This window comes from Salvelinus namaycush, chromosome 1 (genome assembly GCF_016432855.1).
Source record: "Salvelinus namaycush isolate Seneca chromosome 1, SaNama_1.0, whole genome shotgun sequence".
Taxonomy (NCBI): Eukaryota; Metazoa; Chordata; class Actinopteri; order Salmoniformes; family Salmonidae; genus Salvelinus; species Salvelinus namaycush.
Genome location: NC_052307.1, coordinates 16,499,634 through 16,521,644, shown reverse-complemented (window position 1 = coordinate 16,521,644; position 22,011 = coordinate 16,499,634). Strand labels below are relative to the sequence as shown.

The 22,011-nt window shown below is 44.5% G+C and overlaps 2 protein-coding genes across 2 annotated transcripts; both read left to right on the top strand.

Moving 5' to 3' along the window:
- The first annotated feature begins 250 nt into the window (after positions 1 to 250).
- On the top strand, positions 251 to 1,189 carry LOC120050634 (forkhead box protein B2-like). The gene has a single exon (XM_038997221.1). It carries the CDS (start codon positions 251 to 253, stop codon positions 1,187 to 1,189), a length of 939 nt encoding a protein of 312 aa, XP_038853149.1.
- Positions 1,190 to 20,440: 19,251 nt separating this feature from the next.
- LOC120050623 (C2 calcium-dependent domain-containing protein 4C) lies at positions 20,441 to 21,727 on the top strand. The gene has a single exon (XM_038997214.1). The coding sequence runs from the start codon at positions 20,441 to 20,443 to the stop codon at positions 21,725 to 21,727; it is 1,287 nt and encodes a 428-aa protein (XP_038853142.1).
- The last annotated feature ends 284 nt before the right edge of the window (positions 21,728 to 22,011 follow it).

Sequence of the window (22,011 nt, the reverse complement as noted above, 5' to 3'; positions counted from 1 at the left end):
GAAACCTTTGGTGCTTTTTGTGATCCGCATCTTTGGGGAATTCCTCTGGAGTAAACATGACCAGAGTCTGTGTCTGTGTTTGCCTGACTGACTCACCTAGGATCTTCCATGTACACCACTAAAAGAAGGAAAACTCTGACTCGCGCAAAGTCACTCATACTGACCAAAGACTTGCAACAATATTCAGGCGCCCTCAACAAACAATATACAGCTTATGCTATTGATACATCATAAATAAGTAACCAAAAGCATGCCTCGTCCGGGGAAGAACTCGTACAGCGACCAGAAGCCGCCTTATTCTTATATCTCTCTGACAGCCATGGCTATCCAGAACTCCACCGAGAAGATGCTCCCACTGAGCGACATCTACAAGTTCATCATGGACCGATTCCCTTACTACCGGGAGAACACACAGCGGTGGCAGAACTCTCTGCGACACAACTTGTCCTTTAACGACTGCTTCATCAAAATCCCCCGGCGGCCCGACCAGCCGGGGAAAGGCAGCTTTTGGGCCCTGCACCCAGACTGTGGGGACATGTTCGAAAACGGCAGCTTTCTACGCAGGAGGAAGCGCTTCAAACTGCTGCGCGCTGAGCACATGGCCTGCAAGAGCTCCCCGATGATGCACTATTTCCACCACCAGGGAAAGCTGAGTGGAGGACATCATGAGCACCAAGGCCCCGCCGCGGCAGTGGGAAGGCTCCCCCACTTCCAGAGCTACGGTAGCATCAACTGCGGACAGTCCGGCGGCTTCAAGCACCCGTTCGCCATTGAGAACATCATAGGTCGGGACTACAAGGGCGTGATGACGAGCGGGCTGCCCATCACTTCGGTAATGCAGCACCTGGGCTACCCTGTGCCCGCGCAGCTCAGCAGTGTGGTCAACTCAATGTGGCCGCACGTCGGCATGCTGTCAGATTCCATGAGCGCCATGCCCATACCAGTCTCAGAGTACGCTCCTTTTGGCGTGTCCATGAAGGACCTCTACCATCACGCGAGCGGACAGACGCTACCCACCATGCCCGTGCCCATCAAACCGACCCCGTCTATGGGTCCAATGCCCGGTCTTTCGGGCCTTCCGCCCGGCCCATCGCATCGCTGCTCCCCTTCATCCTTGCTGGAGAAGAATGGTTCCCATCCTTTGGAGGGCATGGGCAATCCGATACACCCGGCTCTCCTGCTGCCTTAACCTGACAAAACGTCAAAAACTCGATTCTGTATCGATGAGGGAACAAACAACATAAGGGGCAAGAGCAGTATCTAAAATGTTAATCATTTAGCCTATAGTTGCCTAAAAGTTGAGCAGGTATGGTGACCTGTGAAGGAATTCAGACTGTAGTCCTATCATTCAGTGATGAGTTGGCTACCACGCATTTCAGCATAATTTGTTCTTAATCCATTAGCACATTGTGAAGGCATTTGCCACATTAAAAGTGGCACTGAAATACAATCAGGAATTGACCCAAAGAGAGTTTTGATTTAATAATCATAATTAATTAAATAAAAATATAGAGGAAGATCAAAACTTGCTGCCTCAGTTTTTACATGTTTGAGTGGATAATATAAATTGTTTTAAAGTTTTTGTTCATTAGATTTAATTGAATAATTAAATGTGTAGTTTAATAATAACACAATGTATATGGACTGTTGTTATTAGCACGTAAGATAAATGTTATAACTGTAAAATAACATTATTTATCTTAAGAGATTTATAAAGAACTTTAAACGAAATACATAATCTGTCATGAGTTATTGTGTTAAGTTTTTATTGGAATGATTTGTTTGAATTATCGAGACGTTTTTTTCTGATGTTGTTTGCTAGTTTTCATTTAGTGTGTGACACCTCGTGCGAAAGTCATGAGAACAAGTTCAACTATTTTGCACCTTATTAGGCCTATAGGCCTACACACGATATTTCAGGTTTCAATTTATGCGGTTACATTCAAGCTTATTCAAACTCATTCACGCTCTTGAAAATGTTGTAATACAAACAAGAAGGCAAATGTTTGCTTTGAGGGGTATCGTGATATTCACAGAGCTCGTCACGGAGCTGAAGAGTAGTTTATGCCTTTTATAGTTATTGTTAGGTTTGAATCATCTACACATAATCACACACATGGGCGAGGGCAATAAAGCGCCAAAAAAACGTTCTGACTCGCGCGGAACCTTACCCAAATGAAACCGTTTATTAACAAGTGATTTCACAGTTTTTGTATACAAGCCAACGTCCCACATATTGAATTATATTGAAACATGCTGTTAGACTATGCTAACATCAAATATCATTTTCCGAATATTGTTGTAACATGTAGCATATAGGCCTATAATTGGAAGCTCTAAACGTTAATTATCAAATGAATAGGTTATTAAATCTGTCAATCAAATTCAGTTTTTGCAAGAACTTAAGAGGTATCACTGTGTGTGTCTGTGTGCATGTGTGTGTGCATGTGTGCCTATGAGTGTGTGTGTGCCACAAAAGATGGATAGGGGGTGGGGGGGTATTATATATCTCCATAACTTCAAAAGCGGGCATTAGATGAAGTTTTCTTTTGTTTTTCTCTTTTCAACATAATCCCACCTTTGAAGTCCAGGGAGCAGGTCCCCTCCAGAAAACAAAGGGCTTGGTACTGCCCACTGACAGTGACTTACTTTCAGGTTGTCTTCCTGTTTAGCATGCCAAAGGCAACCATAACCCATGCCATTGTCACACCAGCCTCTGAACAAATAATTGAGATGCACAAGTGGAGGAAAGACGTGGGAGCTAGGATTGAAATTGGTCTGTGTCATTATTAACGAGGTCTCTGTCACACAAACACACACACATGCACACACAGTCTTTTCTTTCAAATTATATTTTTTAGAATTCATCTCTCTTTCTCTCTCAAGTCATATCAAATTCAAGAGACAAAAGACACAGAGGTATGAATCTGAATAGGGCTGAAAGTAAGATTATGACATTTTGTTTGCACAAGGCAAAAACTTTATTATATCTTATAAAAACTGTTAGCATGAACTAAATTGTATGACATGAATATGAATCTAACTTTTGTTCTGTGAAAATCTGTTAATCATGAATAATATGACTGTTAAGATGAATAAAATATGAGGTCAGGGGGTCGTTGCTGCGCGACCCTCCCAAGCATGATGCTCCAGTCTTGAATAGGAGATGAGACATTAACCATAATTACCCAGACTCCATCGGGCCAGGGTGACAAATTCTACATGCGTTTTTTTAATGACCAACAAGAACAGACCATCATAATGAGCAGCTTAATTCATTAATGCTCTCATTCATCCACACACACACACACACACACACACACACACACACACACACACACACACACACACACACACACACACACACACACACACACACACACACACACACACACACACACACACACACACACACACACACACACACACACACACACACACACACACACACACACATATTAAGCAGAGCAGAGATATGATATTCTCTGAAACGGATCGTAAATTTTAGTATAATGGGTAACATTGCATGAGAGAAATTGAGTTAATTGGTAAAAACATATAATTGCATTGATAGATTCATTATTTAATCCAGTAGCATTTAGGGTGAACAATGAGATACACACACACACACACACACACACACACACACACACACACACACACACACACACACACACACACATATTAAGCAGAGCAGAGATATGATATTCTCTGAAACGGATCGTAAATTTTAGTATAATGGGTAACATTGCATGAGAGAAATTGAGTTAATTGGTAAAAACATATAATTGCATTGATAGATTCATTATTTAATCCAGTAGCATTTAGGGTGAACAATGAGATATCTCTGTGCCACCGCTGCAGTTATCTATAGTCAAGTTAAACCATCAGTGCGGACATAAACGAACAGGTCTACTCATCCACACAGGCTAAACTACAGAGAAAAGGGGTGTGTTTGAGATTGACTATATTGCAGGTGGGGATTGCAGACTACCAAAAAACCACAATGAGCCGTCATTTAGGATGTGAGGTGATTTGTAGATCATCAGTTAGTCTGCGTTCGCCAACTGCAATGTAGTCCTTCTCAAGCATGCACAAAGACCCTTGGACTGCAGCAGTGCATTTTTTCTCCCTCTCTGCACAAACTCGTGGCTTTAGAAGACAGGACAGTAGAGAACGAGACCCCACACAAGGGCACAAGGGCTTCACTATGTAGCAGCACTAATGAAATTATAATATTCTTAAGAGGTTTCTTTTTCAACTAGAATCTTCAGTGCCAGAAGAAGTGTGAGCTCAGAGATACATCTCAGGACCTTGAAAGAGCAACTCCACTGTGCAACTGAGAAACTTTACACACTCGATCCACAACATTAGAATATATCAAAATGCTGACATTTAACCATTGTAATTATGTCACCTACAGTATGCTGACGTGCTACTTACTATACATGTCACTCCTGACAGACTCCTGCAAGCCTGAGGGCTAGCACACTACCACCTGTGCCATAAAGGGCCACACATCTCTTGCCAGAGGCCGTAGAAGTACGACCACACACAAGGAGGCTACTCTTTTGTTGACCAGGTAGTAGTAGTACTATGCACTCCAATAGCTTACACAGCTGTCTTCAAAGCCAGCCTTACAGACTGCCTGAAAGAGTTAGCCTCATCGTGCTAACGTACGTGATTCACTGCTAGCGGGCGCTGGGTGTATGGACCACAGCTGCTACCACTCGGTAATGGCCGCCTCACCGTCTGTACCACACCAGCCTCTTGACGGTGGGGATAGTTGGCACGTGTCTGCTGCCCGTGGAGCCAGCCAAGCCTGACCAATGAACAGCTCACCTAGGCAGCATTAACCATCGGCCCAGGAGACAGAGAGAAGCTGTCAGCGCTAGTGCTATAAATGGCAGGTCACCTAGAGAGAACCACAGATTACAATAACTCTCTCTATTCATTGTCTCTCACTCTTTGCCCCACCTCTTCTCTTTCTCCGACCCTTTCATTCCCCCTCTTCGTTACGTCCACCCCTCTTTCCTCTTGCTCTCAATCCCTTTCTCTTTTAAGTTCTCTCTCACTCTCTATGATTGAGGGTGATTCAGTGCTCAGAGGGTCTAGCTGCCCTCCTGGCTGAAGTAAGCAATCTCCGTTGAACAAGTTCCTCTGACGCAGCTCATCCAATCTCCATTCTGCTGTCTGCTTTAATGGTTCACATTATTTTACCTGATTAGACATTATTACTCTTTATTATGGATTGCAAAAAGAGGTTAGGGGGCATTCTTGTTGGCCTCTGTCCAAAACTCTCTCCTCTTTCAATCTTTTCTCCTCTTTCATCTCTCACTTTCTCACATGGAGACACAGTCCAGTCGGAGAAGAGGTCCCAGAAACGTTCCAACCTTTTGAGGAGGTTAAGGGGGGAGGGGATTAGCGCTCATATTCTTATTTATGGCCTCAACAATAGAAACGGAGGGTAAAGTACTCAAAAAATACTGAAAGGACAAAGTCAATATTTTTATTTTCTCTGTATGAACGATTATAGTTTGAACAGTTACATTTAAATCTGCTGCTGCCTACTAGACTTTCACACATGGGTTGTATACATTAGACAAAACAGAAAAAAAGAAAAAAAACAGCCTGAAAACGTGAGGGACAATCTGTGCTCATTTTTGTTATCCGTTACAAAACATTTTGCTACGGTGTGCCCTAATGAATATGACCATGACCTGATTGAGCAGGTACACTGTTCCAGCTATTTACCTTCCCATCCCCATGTCATTACCCACCTCAGGGGATGTTAAGGATCTATAGTTGGATGTCTGACCGTCCGACTGAACCACAGCCCCTTTGTCCAGTAAGAGAGTAGAGGCAACAGGACTCTCCCTACCTAAGGCCACAGATATGGAGTTACCGGGCCTGCGGGGAAGGAGGAAAGAGAGAAACAGAGAGAAGAATCAGTATGTATATTTCTATGATGTCGGTTTTAGATGTTTATATACAGGGGCGTCATGCACCCCAAAAATCTGAGGGGGCACAAATTAGGTGAGGATGGCTTTTTCCTGCAATCGAGATCCATGATCATTCTGCTTAATTCTATGTAAAAAATAAGTATATTTTACTCCATATCTGTGTATCCCTCTGACTGGTGGTTATTTATTTATATATGTTTACCCCCTTTATATATGTTTACCCCATCTTGTCTCATCGCTGCAACTCCCCAACACGCTCGGGAGGCAAAGGTCGAGTAATGCATCCTCCGAAACATGACCCGCCAAGCTTCTTAACTCCCACCAGCACCAATGTATTGGAGGAAATACCATTCAACTGATGACCAAGGTCAGCCGGCAGGCGCCCGGCCTGCCACAAGGAGTCATCAGAGTGTGATGAGCCAAGTAAAGCCCCCCTGGCCAAACCCTCCCCTAACCCAGATGACGCTGTGCCAATTGTGCGCCGCCCTATGGTACTTCCTATCACGGCCGGTTGTGATACAGCCTGGGACCGAACCCAGGTCTGTAGTGACGCCTCTAGCACTGTGATGCAGTGCCTTAGACCGCTGCACCACTCGGGAGGCCCTGGTGGATATTTTTTTAAAGAAACTAGATATGCTTCTCTGCATCCCTGCAAAAATCTTGGTAAAAGATTGAAATGAATGTGAGTCTTATTCAGAAAATTTGATGGTTGTTTATTTTCTAATGTATACCAACCTTGCCAGCTGGCATGCCAGCAGAGATAGTTAGACAAGCCAGCTTCTTGGAAGATAGTTATGAGATTGGGAGATTGGGAACCTATCTGGGCTAGCTAAAGCCAACTTGCCAGGTGGCTAGTAGTAGGATTACAGAGAATAATAATAATAATATACAGTACCAGTCAAAAGTTTGGATACACCTACTTATTCCAGGTTTTTTAAATTGATTTTTTTACTATTTTCTACATTGTAGAATAATAGTGATGACATCAAAACTATGAAATAATACATGGAATCATATAGTAACCAAAAAAGTGTTAAACAAATCAAAATATATTTTATATTTGAGATTCTTCAAAGTAGCCACCCATTGCCTTGATGACAGCTGTGCACACTCTCGGCATTCTCTCAAACAGCTTCATGAAGTACTCAGCTGGAATGCATTTCAATGAACAGATGTGGCTTGTTGAAAGTTCATTTGTGGAAGTTCTTTCCTTCTTAATGCGTTTGAGCCAATCAGTTGTGTTGTGACAAAGGTAGGGGTGGTATACAGAAGATAACCCTATTTGGTAAAAGACCAAGTCCATATTATGGCAAGAACTGCTCAAATAAGCAAAGAGAAATGACAGTCCATCATTACTTTAAGACATGAAGGTCAGTCAATCCGGAACATTTCAAGAACTTTGAAAGTTTCTTCAAGTGCAGTTGCAAAAACCATCCAGCGCTATGATGAAACTGGCTCTCATAAGGACCGCCACAGGAAAGGAAGACCCAGAGTTACCTCTGCTGCAGAGGATAAGTTAAGTAGAGTTACCAGCCTCAGAAATTGCAGCCCAAATAAATGCTTCACAGAGTTTAAGTAACAGACACATCTCAACATCAACTGTTCAGAGGAGACCGCATGAAATCAGGCCTTCATGGTCAAATTGCTGCAAAGAAACCACTACCAAAGGACACTCATAAGAAGAAGAGACTTGCTTGGGCCAAGAAACACGAGTAATGGACATTAGACTGGTGGAAATCTGTCCTTTAGTCTGATGAGTCCAAATTGAGATTTTTGGTTCCAACTGCCGTGTCTTTGTGAGACGCAGAGTATGTGAACGGATGATCTCCGCATGTGTGGTTCCCACAGTGTAGCATGGAGGAGGAGGTGTGATGGTGTGGGGGTGCTTTGTTGGTGGTACTGTCAGTGATTTATTTAAAATTCAAGGCAAACTTAACCAGCATGGCTACCACAGCATTCTGCAGCGATGCCACATCCCATCTGGTTTGTGCTTAGTGGGACTATCATTTGTTTTTCAACAGGACAATGACCCAACACACCTCCAGGCTGTGTAAGGGCTATTTGACCAAGAAGGAGAGTGATGGAGTGCTCTATCAGATGTCCTGGCCTCAACAATCACCTGACCTCAACCCAATTGAGATGGTTTGGGATGAGTTGGACCACAGAGTGAAGGAAAAGTAGCCAACAAGTGCTTAGCATATGTGAGAACTCCTTCAAGACTGTTGGGAAAGCATTCCAGGTTAAGCTGGTTGAGAGAATACCAAGAGTGTGAAAAGCTGTCATCAAGGCAAAGGGTGTCTACTTTGAAGAATCTAAAATATATTTAGATTTGTATAAGACTTTTTTGGTGTCCAAACTTTTGATTGGTACTGTATATACAGTTGAAGTCGGAAGTTTACATATACTTAGGTTGGAGTCATTAAAACTCGTTTTTCAACCACTCCACAAATTTCTTGTTAACAAACTATACTTTTGGCAAGTCGGTTAGGACATCTTCTTTGTGCATGACACAAGTTATTTTTCCAACAATTGTTAACAGACAGATTATTTAACTTATAATTCACTGTATCACAATTCCAGTGGGTCAGAAGTGTACATACACTGAGTTGACTGTGCCTTTAAACAGCTTGGAAAATTCCAGAAAATTATGTCATGGCTTTAGAAGCTTCTGATAGGCTAATTGACATCATTTGAGTCAATTGAAGGTGTACCTGTGGATGTATTTCAAGGCCTGCCTTCAAACTCAGTGCCTCTTGACATCATGGGAAAATCAAAAGAAATCAGGCCAAGACCCCAGAAAAAAAATTGTAGACCTCCACAAGTCTGGTTCATCCTTGGGAGCAATTTCCAAATGCCTGAAGGTACCACGTTCATCTGTACAAACAATAGTACGGGACCACGCAGCCGTCATACCGCTGAGGAAGGAGACGCGTTCTGTCTCCTAGAGATTAACGTACTTTGGTGCGAAAAGTGCAAATCAATCCCAGCAGCAAAGGACCTTGTGAAGATGCTGGAGGAAACAGGTACAAAAGTATATATATCCACAGTTAAACGAGTCCTATATTGACATAACCTGAATGGCGGCTCGGCAAGGAAGAAGCCACTGCTCCAAGCGCTCCATAAAAAAGCAAGACTACAGGTTGCAACTGCACATGGGGACGAAGATCGTACCTTTTGGGCAAATGTCCTCTGGTCTGATGAAACAAAAATAGAACTGTTTGGCTATAATGACCATCGTTATGTTTGGAGGAAAAAGGGGGAGACTTGTAAGTTGAAGAACACCATTCCAAACGTGAAGCACAGGGGTGGCAGCATCATGTTGTGGGGGTGCTTTTCTGCAGGAGGGACTGGTGCACTTCACAAAATAGATGGCATCATGAGGGAAGAAAAGTATGTGGATATATTGAAGCAACATCTCAAGACATCAGTCAGGAAGTTAAAGCTTGGTCGCAAATGGGTCTTCCAAATGGACAATGACCCCAAGCATACTTACAAAGTTGTGGCAAAATGTCTTAAAGACAACAAAGTCAAGGTATTGGAGTGGCCATCACAAAGCCCTGTACTCAATCCTATAGAAAATGTGTGTGTAGAACTGAAAAAGCGTGTGCGAGCAAGGAGGCCTACAAACCTGACTCAGTTACACCAGCTCTGTCAGGAGGAATGGGCAAAAATTCACCCAACTTATTGTGGGAAGCTTGTGGAAGGATACCTGAAACGTTTGACCCAAGTTAAACAATTTTAAAGGTAATGCTACCAAATACTTATTGAGTGTATGTAAACTTCTGACCTGCTGGGAATGTGATGAAAGAAATAAAAGCTGAAATAAATCATTTTCTCTACTATTATTCTGACATTTCACATTCTTAAAATAAAGTGGTGATCCTAACTGACCTAAGACATGGAATTTTTACTAGGATTAAATGTCTTTAATTTTGAAAAACTAAGTTTAAATGTATTTGGCTAAGGTGTATGTAAACTTCCGACTTCAACTGTACATACTGTATATATACAAAATATGTGGACACCCCTTCAAATTAGTGGATTCGGCTATTTCAGCCACACCCTTGCTGACAGGAGTATAAAATTGAGCACACAGCCATGCAATCTTCATAGACAAACATTGGAAGTAGAATAGCCTTACTTAAGAGCTCAGTGACTTTCCACGTGCCACAGTCATTGGATGCCAACTTTCCAACAAGTTAGTTCGTCAACTTTCTGCTTTGCTAGAGCTGCCCCGGTCAACTGTAAGAGCTGTTATTATGAAGTGGAAACATCTAGGAGCAACAACGGCTCAGCCACAAAGTGGTAGGCCACACAATTTCACAGAACATCAGCACAAGAACTGTTTGTTGGGAGCTTCATTGTTTCCAAGCAGCCGTACACAAGCCTAAGATCACCATGTGCAATGCCAAGCATCAGCTGGAGTGGTGCAAAGCTCGCCTCCATTGGAGTCTGGAGCAGTGGAAACGCGTTCTCTGGAGTTATGAATCACGCTTCACCATCTGGCAGTCCGAAGGACAAATCTGAGTTTGGCTGATGCCAGTGGAGAAAGCTACCCGCCCCAATGCATAGTGCCAACTGTAAAGTTTGGTGGAGGAGGAATAATGGTCTGGGGCTGTTTTTCATGGTTCAGGCTAGGCCCCTTAGTTTCAGTGAAGGGAAATCTTAACACTACAGCATACAATGACATTCTAGACGATTCTGTGCTTCCAACTTTGTAGCAACAGTTTGAGGAAGGCCCTTTCCTGTTTCAGCATGACAATAACCCAGTGCACAAAGCGAGGTCCATACAGAAATGGTTGGTCAAGATCAATGTGGAAGAACTTGACTGGCTTGCACAGAGCCCTGACCTCAACTCCATCGAACACATTTGGGATGAATTGGAACGCCGACTGCGAACCAGGCCTAATCGCCCAACATCAGTGCCCGACCTCACTAATGCTCTTGTGGCTGAATGGAAGCAAGTCCCTGCAGCAATGTTCCAACATCTAGTGGAAAGCCATACCAGAAGAGTGGATGCTGTTATAGTAGCAAAGTGGGGACCAACTCCATATTAATTTCCAAGATTTAGGAATGAGATGTTCGACGAGCAGGTGTCCACATACTTTATACTGTATGCCCTCTGTAATTATTGGGACAGTGAAGAATTTGTTCTTTTTAAATTAAACAATGACTATGAGGTTAAAGTGCAGACTGTCAGCTTTAATGTGAGGGTATTTTCATCCATATTGGGTTAACCATTTAGAAATTACAGCACTTTTGTACAAAGTCCACCCATTTTAGGGGAGCAACATTTTGAATGCTTAGCAGGACAGGACCATTGTCTAATTCACACACTTATCAAGAGAACATCCCTGGTCATCACTACTGCCTCTGATCTGGCGGAAACACTAAACACAAATGCTTCGTTTGTAAGTGTTGGCGCGTGCCTCTGGCTATCCGGAAAAAACAACAAGTAAATGATTCCTGCTGGTTTGCTTTATATAAGGAATTTGAAATTATTTAAACTTTTACTTTTGATCCTTAAGTATATTTAAAAACAAATACTTTTAGACTTTTACTCAAATAGTATTTTACTGGGTGACTTTCACTTTTACTTGAGTATGAAAATTGGGTACTTTTTCCATCCCTGCTTATATGTGTATTAAAGTACTAAAAAGTGAAGTATTTGGTCCCACATTCAGAACACACTGACTACATCAAGCTTGTGACTCAACACATTTGTTGGAAGCATTTGCTGTATGTTTAGAGGTGTTTAGAAACATATTCGATTCGAATTCGTATTTACAATAAAAGTGACTCCAAAATGCTATGAATATGGGACCAAATTCTTAACTTTTGACTACTTTAATACATATATAAGTGAATTTGTCCCAATGAATTTGTCCCTTTCCTCCCCTAAAGCAGGGGGACTATGTACAAAAAGTGTTGTAATGTCTGAACGGTTCACCCGATATGAATGAAAATACCCTCAAATTAAAGCCGACAGTCTATACTTTAACCTCATAGTCATTGGTTAATTTCAAAAGAAGAAAAAATACTTCACTGTCCCAATAATTAAGGAGGGCACTGTATATTAACAGAACAAATCTAAAGGGGACACATGCCCCTGTGCCCCCTATGGGCATGATGCCTCTGTTTATATAGTATGTAATGTGTGCCTGTGCGATATGAATGTGTGATGTGCATAGGAACATGTCTCTGTGTGTAGTTATGGGTTTGGGAGAGAGACGCACAAAGGGAAAGAGAAAGAAGGAAGAATCTGCATGTGTCAGTACTGTAGGGCAGTAAAGGGCCGTGAGACCTGGGTTTGAACTCTTAGATAAACCACAATGGATAAGTATGGCATAACTTGAGCAGGTATAATTCCCGAAGCGCTCATCAATCACATGATCCCTGAGGGTGTGTGTGTGTGTGCGTGCGTGCGTGTGTATGTTCGTATGTAAAGTATGAGTGAATGTGTGTTAGAAGATATAGGTACTCAAGAGAGACAGGATCTCACATTACAGGTAGGTGTAGATTTCTTAATCACAAGGATGACAATCTGTCTTCTGCAACCAACAGTTTGACATTGACATAGACATTAGGGTGCTTGCTTTCACATTACACTGTAGGTATACTTCCTATAACACAGGGCCCGTAATCATAAAGTGTCTCAGAGTAGGAGTGCTGTTCTAGGATCAGTTTTGTCTTTAAGAATATAATCAATCGACAGTGGGGACCCGTTCTTAGATCAACCCTCCTACTGTTAGAAGCTTTATGAATATGGACCCAGGTTCTAGCTACTACACACTGTTCTCTCTCTCTCTCCTTAGTGTTAATTGCGGCTGTGGCAGTGGTGAAAGGAAAGGTCCTCCACTGACTCCCTGATCATTTATCTCTCCATTAGAGGAAGCACTTGGGTTTTTATTGGCACAATAAAATATATCTTAACTCCCACAAAAAGTCACCTGACCCCTGAGATCGTGGGGGCCCCGACTCCCTCTGCATATTCATCATCTCACTCGGAGCGCGAGGGGACACGGGCATGTTGTTCCTCCCAATCACTTAATTAATGTTTTCTTTAATTAGGCAAAGAAGGGGAACTAATCGCACAGACAAAGACCCTGGCGCGTAGTGTGTGTGTGTGTGTGTGTGTGTGTGTGTGTGTGTGTGAGTGTGTGTGTGTGTGTGTGCGTACGGGCGGGTGCGTGCGTGCGTGTGTGTGTGTGTCAAGGCATGTTCTCTCTCCGGGCTATTGGCCCAGTGTCGTCTGGGTTTGGCCAGTGTAGGCCGTCATTGTAAATAAGAATGTGTTCTTAACTGACTTGCCTAGTTATGTGTGTATTTTAAACTCTGTAATTGTGTCACTTTGTTATTTATTGTCTGACTGTTAATTTTACAACATAATAAACGTGACAAATTGTTGCCGTGCTATAATAGACCCATGGAAAGACCCATGAAAGATACTTAAGATACGAGACACTGTGGATTTCTTCTTTGATATTTATCCATTGAAAAAATAAATGTTCAAAACCCCCAAATAAAGCCCAATACAAACATGTTGGAAGAAAAATCTAAGTAAAATCACCCTGGATCTAGCCATATTGGCATCCAAGGTTAAATTCAGTCTGCTTACACCCTCTAGTGGCCATTAGGATTCATGTTTTCATGGACAAAATCTTTCAAATCAATGCTGCATTTTTTTTAAATTAACCTTTATTTAACTAGACAAGTCAGTTAAGAACAAATTATTATTTACAATGACAACATACCAGGGAACAGTGAGTTAACTACCTTGTTCAAGGGCAGAACAACAGATTTTTACCTTGTCAGCTCAGGGATTTGATCCAGCAACCTTTTGGTTACTGTCTCAATGTTCTAACCACTGGGCTCTACCTGCCACCCCAAATATTGAACAGGTGTAGACCTTACAATGAAATGCTTACCTACAAGCCCTTAACCAACAATGCATTTTTAATAAAAAAAAAATAAAAAATAAAAAAAATAAAAGTCACAATTTTTTGGGAGGGGGGGCACACGGGGAGTTTGGCTGAGTCAGGTTGGAGACCTGAGCCAACTCCCCGTGCTTACCGTTGCAAGCGTAGTACTGGTCAGGCACCGTGTTATGCGGTGGAGCGCATGGTGTCTCCAGTACGCGTTCTTAGCCCGGTGCGCTACATTCCAGCTCCCCGCATCTGCCGGTCTAGGGTGAGCATCCAGCCAGGAAGGGTTGTGCCAGCCCTGCTCTCCAGACCCCCAGTGCGCCTCCTCGCCCCAGTATATCCTGCGCCGGCTCTGCGCACTGTGTCTCCGGTACGTCTGCACAGCGCAGTCTCTATTTTGGTTTGTTGAGGGTGTGAGTTGGGGTGGGTATTCTGTTCTATTATTTGTATTTCTATGTTTTGGCCGGGTAGGGTTCTCAATCAGGGACAGCTGTCTATCGTTGTCTCTGATTGAGAACCATACTTAGGTAGCCCTTTTTCCCATCTGTCTTTGTGGGAAGTTGACTTTGTTTATGGCACATAGCCGTTAGCTTCACGGTTTGTTTTGTAGTGTTTATTGGTTTGTCGGCATATTCACTTAAATAAAGGAATATGTACGCTCATCACGCTGCGCTTTGGTCCAGTTCTTTAGACGGCCGTGACAAGCACACATCAGCAACACCTGATCTGGTGCTGTGATTGTGTGCATCCCTAACACGAGAAAAGTAATCACTTAGATATCTGGGCGCAGGACCATAAATACTCCTGTAAACCAAACCTAGTCTAATCTGGGACACCCTAGCCTCAACAGGCAGCCAATTGAGTTCCTGAAAGCAGCTCCTGCCTATGTGAGTACATGGACTCACCTTCAATACTACCCTGATCAGCTTCCTCTGGGCTATCTGGAGCTTCCCCTTCATAAGTTTAGATAAGCCCCCAAACCAGGAAGTACTAGCATAGTCAAAATGGCATTGAATGAGGGCAGTAGCTAGCACTTTCATGGAGTCCTTTTCAAGCAGCTTGGACTTTCTAGCCAGAAACTTAGTCGTGGCATTAACCTTCCCTAGCACCTTATTGGCCATGCTCACACCTCCCAAGCTTCCATCAAGGATACATCCCAAGTAGCTAACAGAGGTTTAGTAGTCAGCACCTCGCCCCCTAATTCCACACTGATATCAGAGGACCTACTCAATTTAGGTCTGGATCCAAAAATAATTGCTTCAGTTTTCCCTAAGTGCAGAGATAGCTTATTATCTCCAAGCCATTTGCTATTGTTAGTAAGCTTTGTGCTAAGTATGCTCTCCAACATAGTTTTACTTTTGTGAGACACCAGAAGTGTAGAGTCATCCGCATAAAGAAAAAGACGGCAAAAACAAGCATCTTTCATATCGTTAATATACAATAAAAACAGCAGAGGCCCATACACGCTCCCCTGCGGAACGCCACAACTCGTTGGTTTTGCCCGAGACAGTGAACCATTAACCTCTACTACTTTCTCACTTCCTGATATATAGGACTTTACCCAGCCTAGAGGGATACTGCTTAACCTCAGTGCCACCAGTTTAGAGATTAGGAGATAGTGGTTAACTGTATCAAAGGCCTTCTGTAGGTCAAGCTGTACCATTCCACACAGATTTCCCTCATCAATCTCTTTCCTGATGAAGTCAGTCAAGTAAAGTAGACATGAATCAGTGGAGTATGTTTTTCTATAACCCGACTGAAAATCATACATTAGACCCTGTTTGTTAACATATTCATAAATTTGCTCATGTACAATTCTCTCCAGGATCTTGATATTACACAGAGGATAGATACAGGATTATAATTCCCAGGGTCAGACTTTATCCTACTTTATCCTACTACTTTATCCTACTACTTTATCCTACTACTTTATGTAGTTATACAGAGGTATAACTTTAGCTTGTTTCATGTCCCTGGGAAAGGTACCTTTTTCAAGAGAGAGATTAACAATATGTGTAATACAAGGGCCAATTTGCTCAGCAGAATCTATAAGAAGCCTTGCAGGAATATTATCCAGGCCTGTGGCTTTGGAGCATTTAAGCTCTGCCAGCATACTGACTATTTTGGCTGTTGCTACCTTTGCAAAAGTAAAAGAGTAGAAGTTGTTTAGAAGCCTCTTGGACCTAGACTTGGCGCTCCGGTACCGCTTGCCGTGTGGTAGCAGAGAGAACAGTCTATGACTAGGGTGGCTGGAGTCTTTGACAATATTTAAGGCCTTCCTCTGACACCGCCTGGTATAGAGGTCCTGGATGGCAGGAAGCTTGGCCCCAGTGACGTACTGGGCCGTACGCACTACCCTCTGTAGTGCCTTGTGGTCGGAGGCCGAGCAGTTGCCATACCATGCAGTGACGCAACCAGTGAGGATGCTCTCAATGGTGCAGCTGTAGAACCTTTTGATGATGTGAGGACCCATGCCAAATCTTTTCAGTCTCTTGAAGGGGAATAGGTTTTGTTGTGCCCACTTCACGACTGTCTTGGTGTGCTTGGACCATGTTAGTTTGTTGGTGATGTGGACACCAAGGAACTTGAAACTCTCAATCTGCTTCACTACAGCCCCATCGATGAGAATGGGGGCGTGCTCGGTCCTCCTTTTCCTGTAGTCCACAATCATTCCTTTGTCTTGATCACATTGAGGGAGAGGTTGTTGTCCTGGCACCACACAGCCAGGTCTCTGACCTCCTCCCTATAGGCTGTCTCATCGTTGTCAGTGATCAGGCCTACCACTGTTGTGTCATCGGCAAACTTAATGATGGTGTTGGAGTCGTGCCTGGCCATGCAGTCATGAGTGAACAGGGAGTACAGGAGGGGATTGAGCATGCACCCCTGAGGGGCCCCCGTGTTGAGTTTCAGCGTGGCAGATATGTTGTTACCTACCCTTACCACCTGCGGGCGGCCCGTCAGGAAGTCCAGGATCCCCCAGAGGGGGGGGGTGTTTAGTCCCAGGGTCTTAGCTTCATAATGAGCTTTGAGGGAACTATGGTGTTGAACACTGAGCTGTAGTTCCAATCCCAAAGCAACCTCTAAAACCCTACCTACCAGAGGGCTATCACTTTTGTACTGCTGTCATTGGGCTGCACTGTAAATAAAACCTATATTTGCGCCACCTATTTATTCTCTGGTTGATTCTGTGTGCTCAAACACTCCTAATTAGACTGTGGGATCCCACTATATCTTAAAAGACTGGAACGGAAGGCTATAAGCAACATGCCATATTGCTTAAAGGGATAGTTTGGGATTTTGGCAATGAAACCCTTTATCTACTTCCCCAGAGTCAGATGAACTCGTGGATACCATTTTTATGTCTGGGTCCAGTACTCTGGGTCCAGTATGAAGGAAGTTATAGATAGGTAGCTTCACGAGCCAATGCTAACTAGAGCTAGCGCAATGACTGGAAGTCTATATTGCGCTAACGCTAGTTACCATTTGTGCTAACGCTAGTTGGCCACTTTCTTCAAACTGAACACATAGACATAAAAATGGTATCCACGAGTTCATATGACTCTGGGGAAGTAGATACATCTTGATCTATCCCTTTTAATATATCCATCTAACCTCTTTAGATCCTATCCCATGACATACTCTGTTTCAGTCGTCCCATCATTTCATGTGAAGATGAAAGGAAGAAACAAGGAGACAGGCCCACTAGGACTATTCATATGCAGCCTCAGTATAAAAGGAGACAAGCCCACTAGGACTATCCATATGCAGCCTCAGTATACAAGGAGACAAGCCCACTAGGACTATCCATATGCAGCCTCAGTATACAAGGAGACAAGCCCACTAGGACTATTCATATGCAGCCGCAGTATACAAGGAGACAAGCCCACTAGGACTATCCATATGCAGCCTCAGTGTACAAGGAGACAAGCCCACTAGGACTATCCATATGCAGCTGCAGTGTACAAGGAGACAAGCCCACTAGGACTATTCATATGCAGCCTCAGTATACAAGGAGACAAGCCCACTAGGACTATTCATATGCAGCTGCAGTATACAAGGAGACAAGCCCACTAGGACTATCCATATGCAGCCTCAGTATACAAGGAGACAAGCCCACTAGGACTATTCATATGCAGCTGCAGTATACAAGGAGACAAGCCCACTAGGACTATCCATATGCAGCTGAAGTATACAAGGAGACAAGCCCACTAGGACTATCCATATGCAGCTGCAGTATACAAGGAGACAAGCCCACTAGGACTATCCATATGCAGCTGCAGTGTACAAGGAGACAAGCCCACTAGGACTATCCATATGCAGCTGCAGTATACAAGGAGACAAGCCCACTAGGACTATCCATATGCAGCTGCAGTGTACAAGGAGACAAGCCCACTAGGACTATCCATATGCAGCCGCAGTATACAAGGAGACAAGCCCACTAGGACTATTCATATGCAGCTGCAGTGTACAAGGAGACAAGCCCACTAGGACTATCCATATGCAGCCTCAGTGTACAAGGAGACAAGCCCACTAGGACTATCCATATGCAGCTTCAGTGTACAAGGAGACAAGCCCACTAGGACTATCCATATGCAGCCTCAGTATACAAGGAGACAAGCCCACTAGGACTATCCATATGCAGCTGCAGTGTACAAGGAGACAAGCCCACTAGGACTATTCATATGCAGCTGCAGTGTACAAGGAGACAAGCCCACTAGGACTATCCATATGCAGCTGCAGTGTACAAGGAGACAAGCCCACTAGGACTATTCATATGCAGCTGCAGTATACAAGGAGACAAGCCCACTAGGACTATTCATATGCAGCTGCAGTATACAAGGAGACAAGCCCACTAGGACTATCCATATGCAGCTGCAGTGTACAAGGAGACAAGCCCACTAGGACTATCCATATGCAGCCTCAGTATACAAGGAGACAAGCCCACTAGGACTATCCATATGCAGCTGCAGTGTACAAGGAGACAAGCCCACTAGGACTATTCATATGCAGCTGCGTGTACAAGGAGACAAGCCCACTAGGACTATCCATATGCAGCTGCAGTGTACAAGGAGACAAGCCCACTAGGACTATTCATATGCAGCTGCAGTATACAAGGAGACAAGCCCACTAGGACTATCCATATGCAGCTGCAGTGTACAAGGAGACAAGCCCACTAGGACTATTCATATGCAGCTGCAGTATACAAGGAGACAAGCCCACTAGGACTATTCATATGCAGCTGCAGTATACAAGGAGACAAGCCCACTAGGACTATCCATATGCAGCAGCAGTATACAAGGAGACAAGCCCACTAGGACTATCCATATGCAGCCGCAGTATCAAGCCTGCCTGACACAAAGAACATGAGAGCTACTGGCCTATATGTCACTAGGTGTCACTATTTGAACGGCCTGATACTACAATGGACCAGGGCTGCCTTTCTCCCTCTACAGGACAGTATGTACAGAGGCTACAGTGGTGGCAGAGGGTCGGCAGAGGGGCGGAGGGTCAGCAGAGGGGCGGCAGAAGTCGGAGGGAGGTACGGGGTGTACTGAGTGTTAAGGTCAGTCTTTGAGGTGGTGTGTGTGTAGGCCAGGTGAGCTACTGTCTTTGAAGGTCTTTAATGTAGACGTCAGTTAGAGAGAAGAGCATAGTGACAGTGATGCTATTTTTAGAGAGCAGAGGTTTGAAACTATGTAATATGGCACACATTACACATTCCATTGCCTTGGTCAAATCAATCCTGTAGCTATGGTTACATCCTGCAGTCCCCCCTTTACCTCATCACAGAAGTCTATTTGACCTTTTGGAGGTGTTTTCTGTTTTTTTCTCGATTGCTTGAATACTGTGAATAAAACTGTGTGTGTGTGTGTGTGTGTGTGTGTGTGTGTGTGTGTGTGTGTGTGTGTGTGTGTGTGTGTGTGTGTGTGTGTGTGTGTGTGTGTGTGTGTGTGTGTGTGTGTGTGTGTGTGTGTGTGTGTGTAAATCGTTTCCTGGCTGCGGGTGCAGCAGACTAGTGACGCAGAGAGTGACATTAGCCTTTAAAAACACCTCTCCTCTGCCTCTCTATCACTCATACACACACTCCCATTCATGGAACACAGCACGGAACACTCCCTCCAAGAATGCTTCTAACGGATTCCTACCCAAAACCTCATACAATTAAAACCAGTTAGCGCTGTGTGGCCACTAACTTCCAGGAAGGGAACTGTTGGCTTCAGTTGTGGCTGTTTCTTCCAGGTGTAGATCAGTTGTTTGTTGAAAAAGTGCATACTTACAAACTTACAAATCTTTGGACTACAAAGGTGAGAAAACATTCATGGTACTCTCTTGATGTCAGAAGTGTATTCTTGCAATGAAACTTGTGTTATTATGGATAGGCTACACTACATATACCGCGCTATACATGATTTTAGCTTGAGTCGATACACTACATCATGACTTTAGATTTTAGAATGTTCATGAGAATAGTATTCCGATACCCATTTTGTTTTAACAGGGATAACTAACCAGGACAGCTTGGTCAAGAGTGAACACCTGCTAGCCAGCAGAATGTGGTTCCTGGGAAAGATCCGAGAGAGCATGGAGAACATTCCCCTAGAGCTTGGACGCTACGTGGGAAAGAGTGAGGAGGAGGATCTCTCAGCCAAGGCCAGTCTCTCCAACAAGTTGCACAGTAACATTCTGACTCCGGACAAAATCCCGGAGTTCTGCTTGCCCCCTCGGCTGTGCAGGAGCCTAGTGGCAGCTGAACCCCACACTGTGAGTCAGAGGCTCACCAGTCGAGACTGTGGTGCAGTTGATTTCTCTAAGACTCCGCAAGCTAAACAGGTTGAGGAAATGAAGTTGACAAAAGTCAGTGGGGTGGCCTGGAGGGGTAAGAAACCACTGCCATTCTCCGCAGAGGGCTACGGTTTGGCGGGGATGTATGAGAGTCCAAACACACGGAGGAAAGAGTCACTGTTTCACTCCAAGAGCACTGGCTACACACTGGACAGGACCCTACCCAGGCCCACCACAAGGGTGGCGATAGAGCGAAACCAGTGTAAAGCACCCCCCATCCAATTGGGGCTTGAACTTGGGCTCTCCTGTAAGACCCTGTCGGAGTCAGGCAGCACAGAAAGCGATACACCCTCCTCAAATGACTCCTCCCCTTTGGGCTCTCCCCTGCTCAGCCGCTCTTGCTCTGGCCTCTCACTCTCTATCATCGCTGCCTGGGCGGAGGGTCACCCAGGTCTGCAGTCTGCCTCTGCCTTCAGTGGCACTTTGGGACTGGAAGGAGCCTCCCCATGCTCTGCGGTTAACCCCAGAGGACGGAGGGGGGCGATCTCACCCATTCCCTCCAACTCCCTTATCGAGCCCTGCTCCAGTCCTCCCTTCGTTGTCAACTCCCTGGCGCCCCCTGTCCTGTTCCCGCTGGACGTGCTCCACTGCCAGGAGCGGATGCAGAGAGAACATGTCCTCCCACTGCCGGAGGGCCGCGGCAGAGTCCGCCTCTCAGCCGAGCACACATTGTCGCCCTCTCTTCTGTCCATGGTAGTGCGAGTGAGGGTGGTGTCCGTGGAGGGTCTGAGGGATGAAGGGGACCCCAGAGCCCTCCACTGCTGCCTCAGCCTGAGCTTAAGCCCGGGGAAGCTCCAGAGACAGGACAGCGCCACAATCAGGAACTGCAGGAGCCCCGTGTTCAATGAGGACTTTTTCTTCACTGAGCTGAGCCTGGACAGCCTGGGTGGCTTGCGGCTCCAACTGAAGGTGTTAGACAAGGCCTCTGGGCTCAGACGGGGCACGGTGCTCGGGATCATCATAACCGAACCCCTGGCCCAGCTACTGCCCCTGTGACCAGGGAGGAAATAGCTTCTGCTTCAGCCAACCTCTCTATGTGTTATTGTTATGCCTAGGGCCAGGACTTTTTCCTGACCATGTCACCTGACCAGGGAAAACACCTAGTACTTGTTGTGGTTATATAGTGTACATAGCCTAATAATCTCCAACCCCCCTGCTCTAGCATAATTAGCTTTAGCTACAAGCCAGTAAGTCCTATCCAGGTCCCTAGCCATGCATAATTATTAATCGTGGGAAATGCGCTCTACAAATTACATTTGATTATTATTATTATTATATTA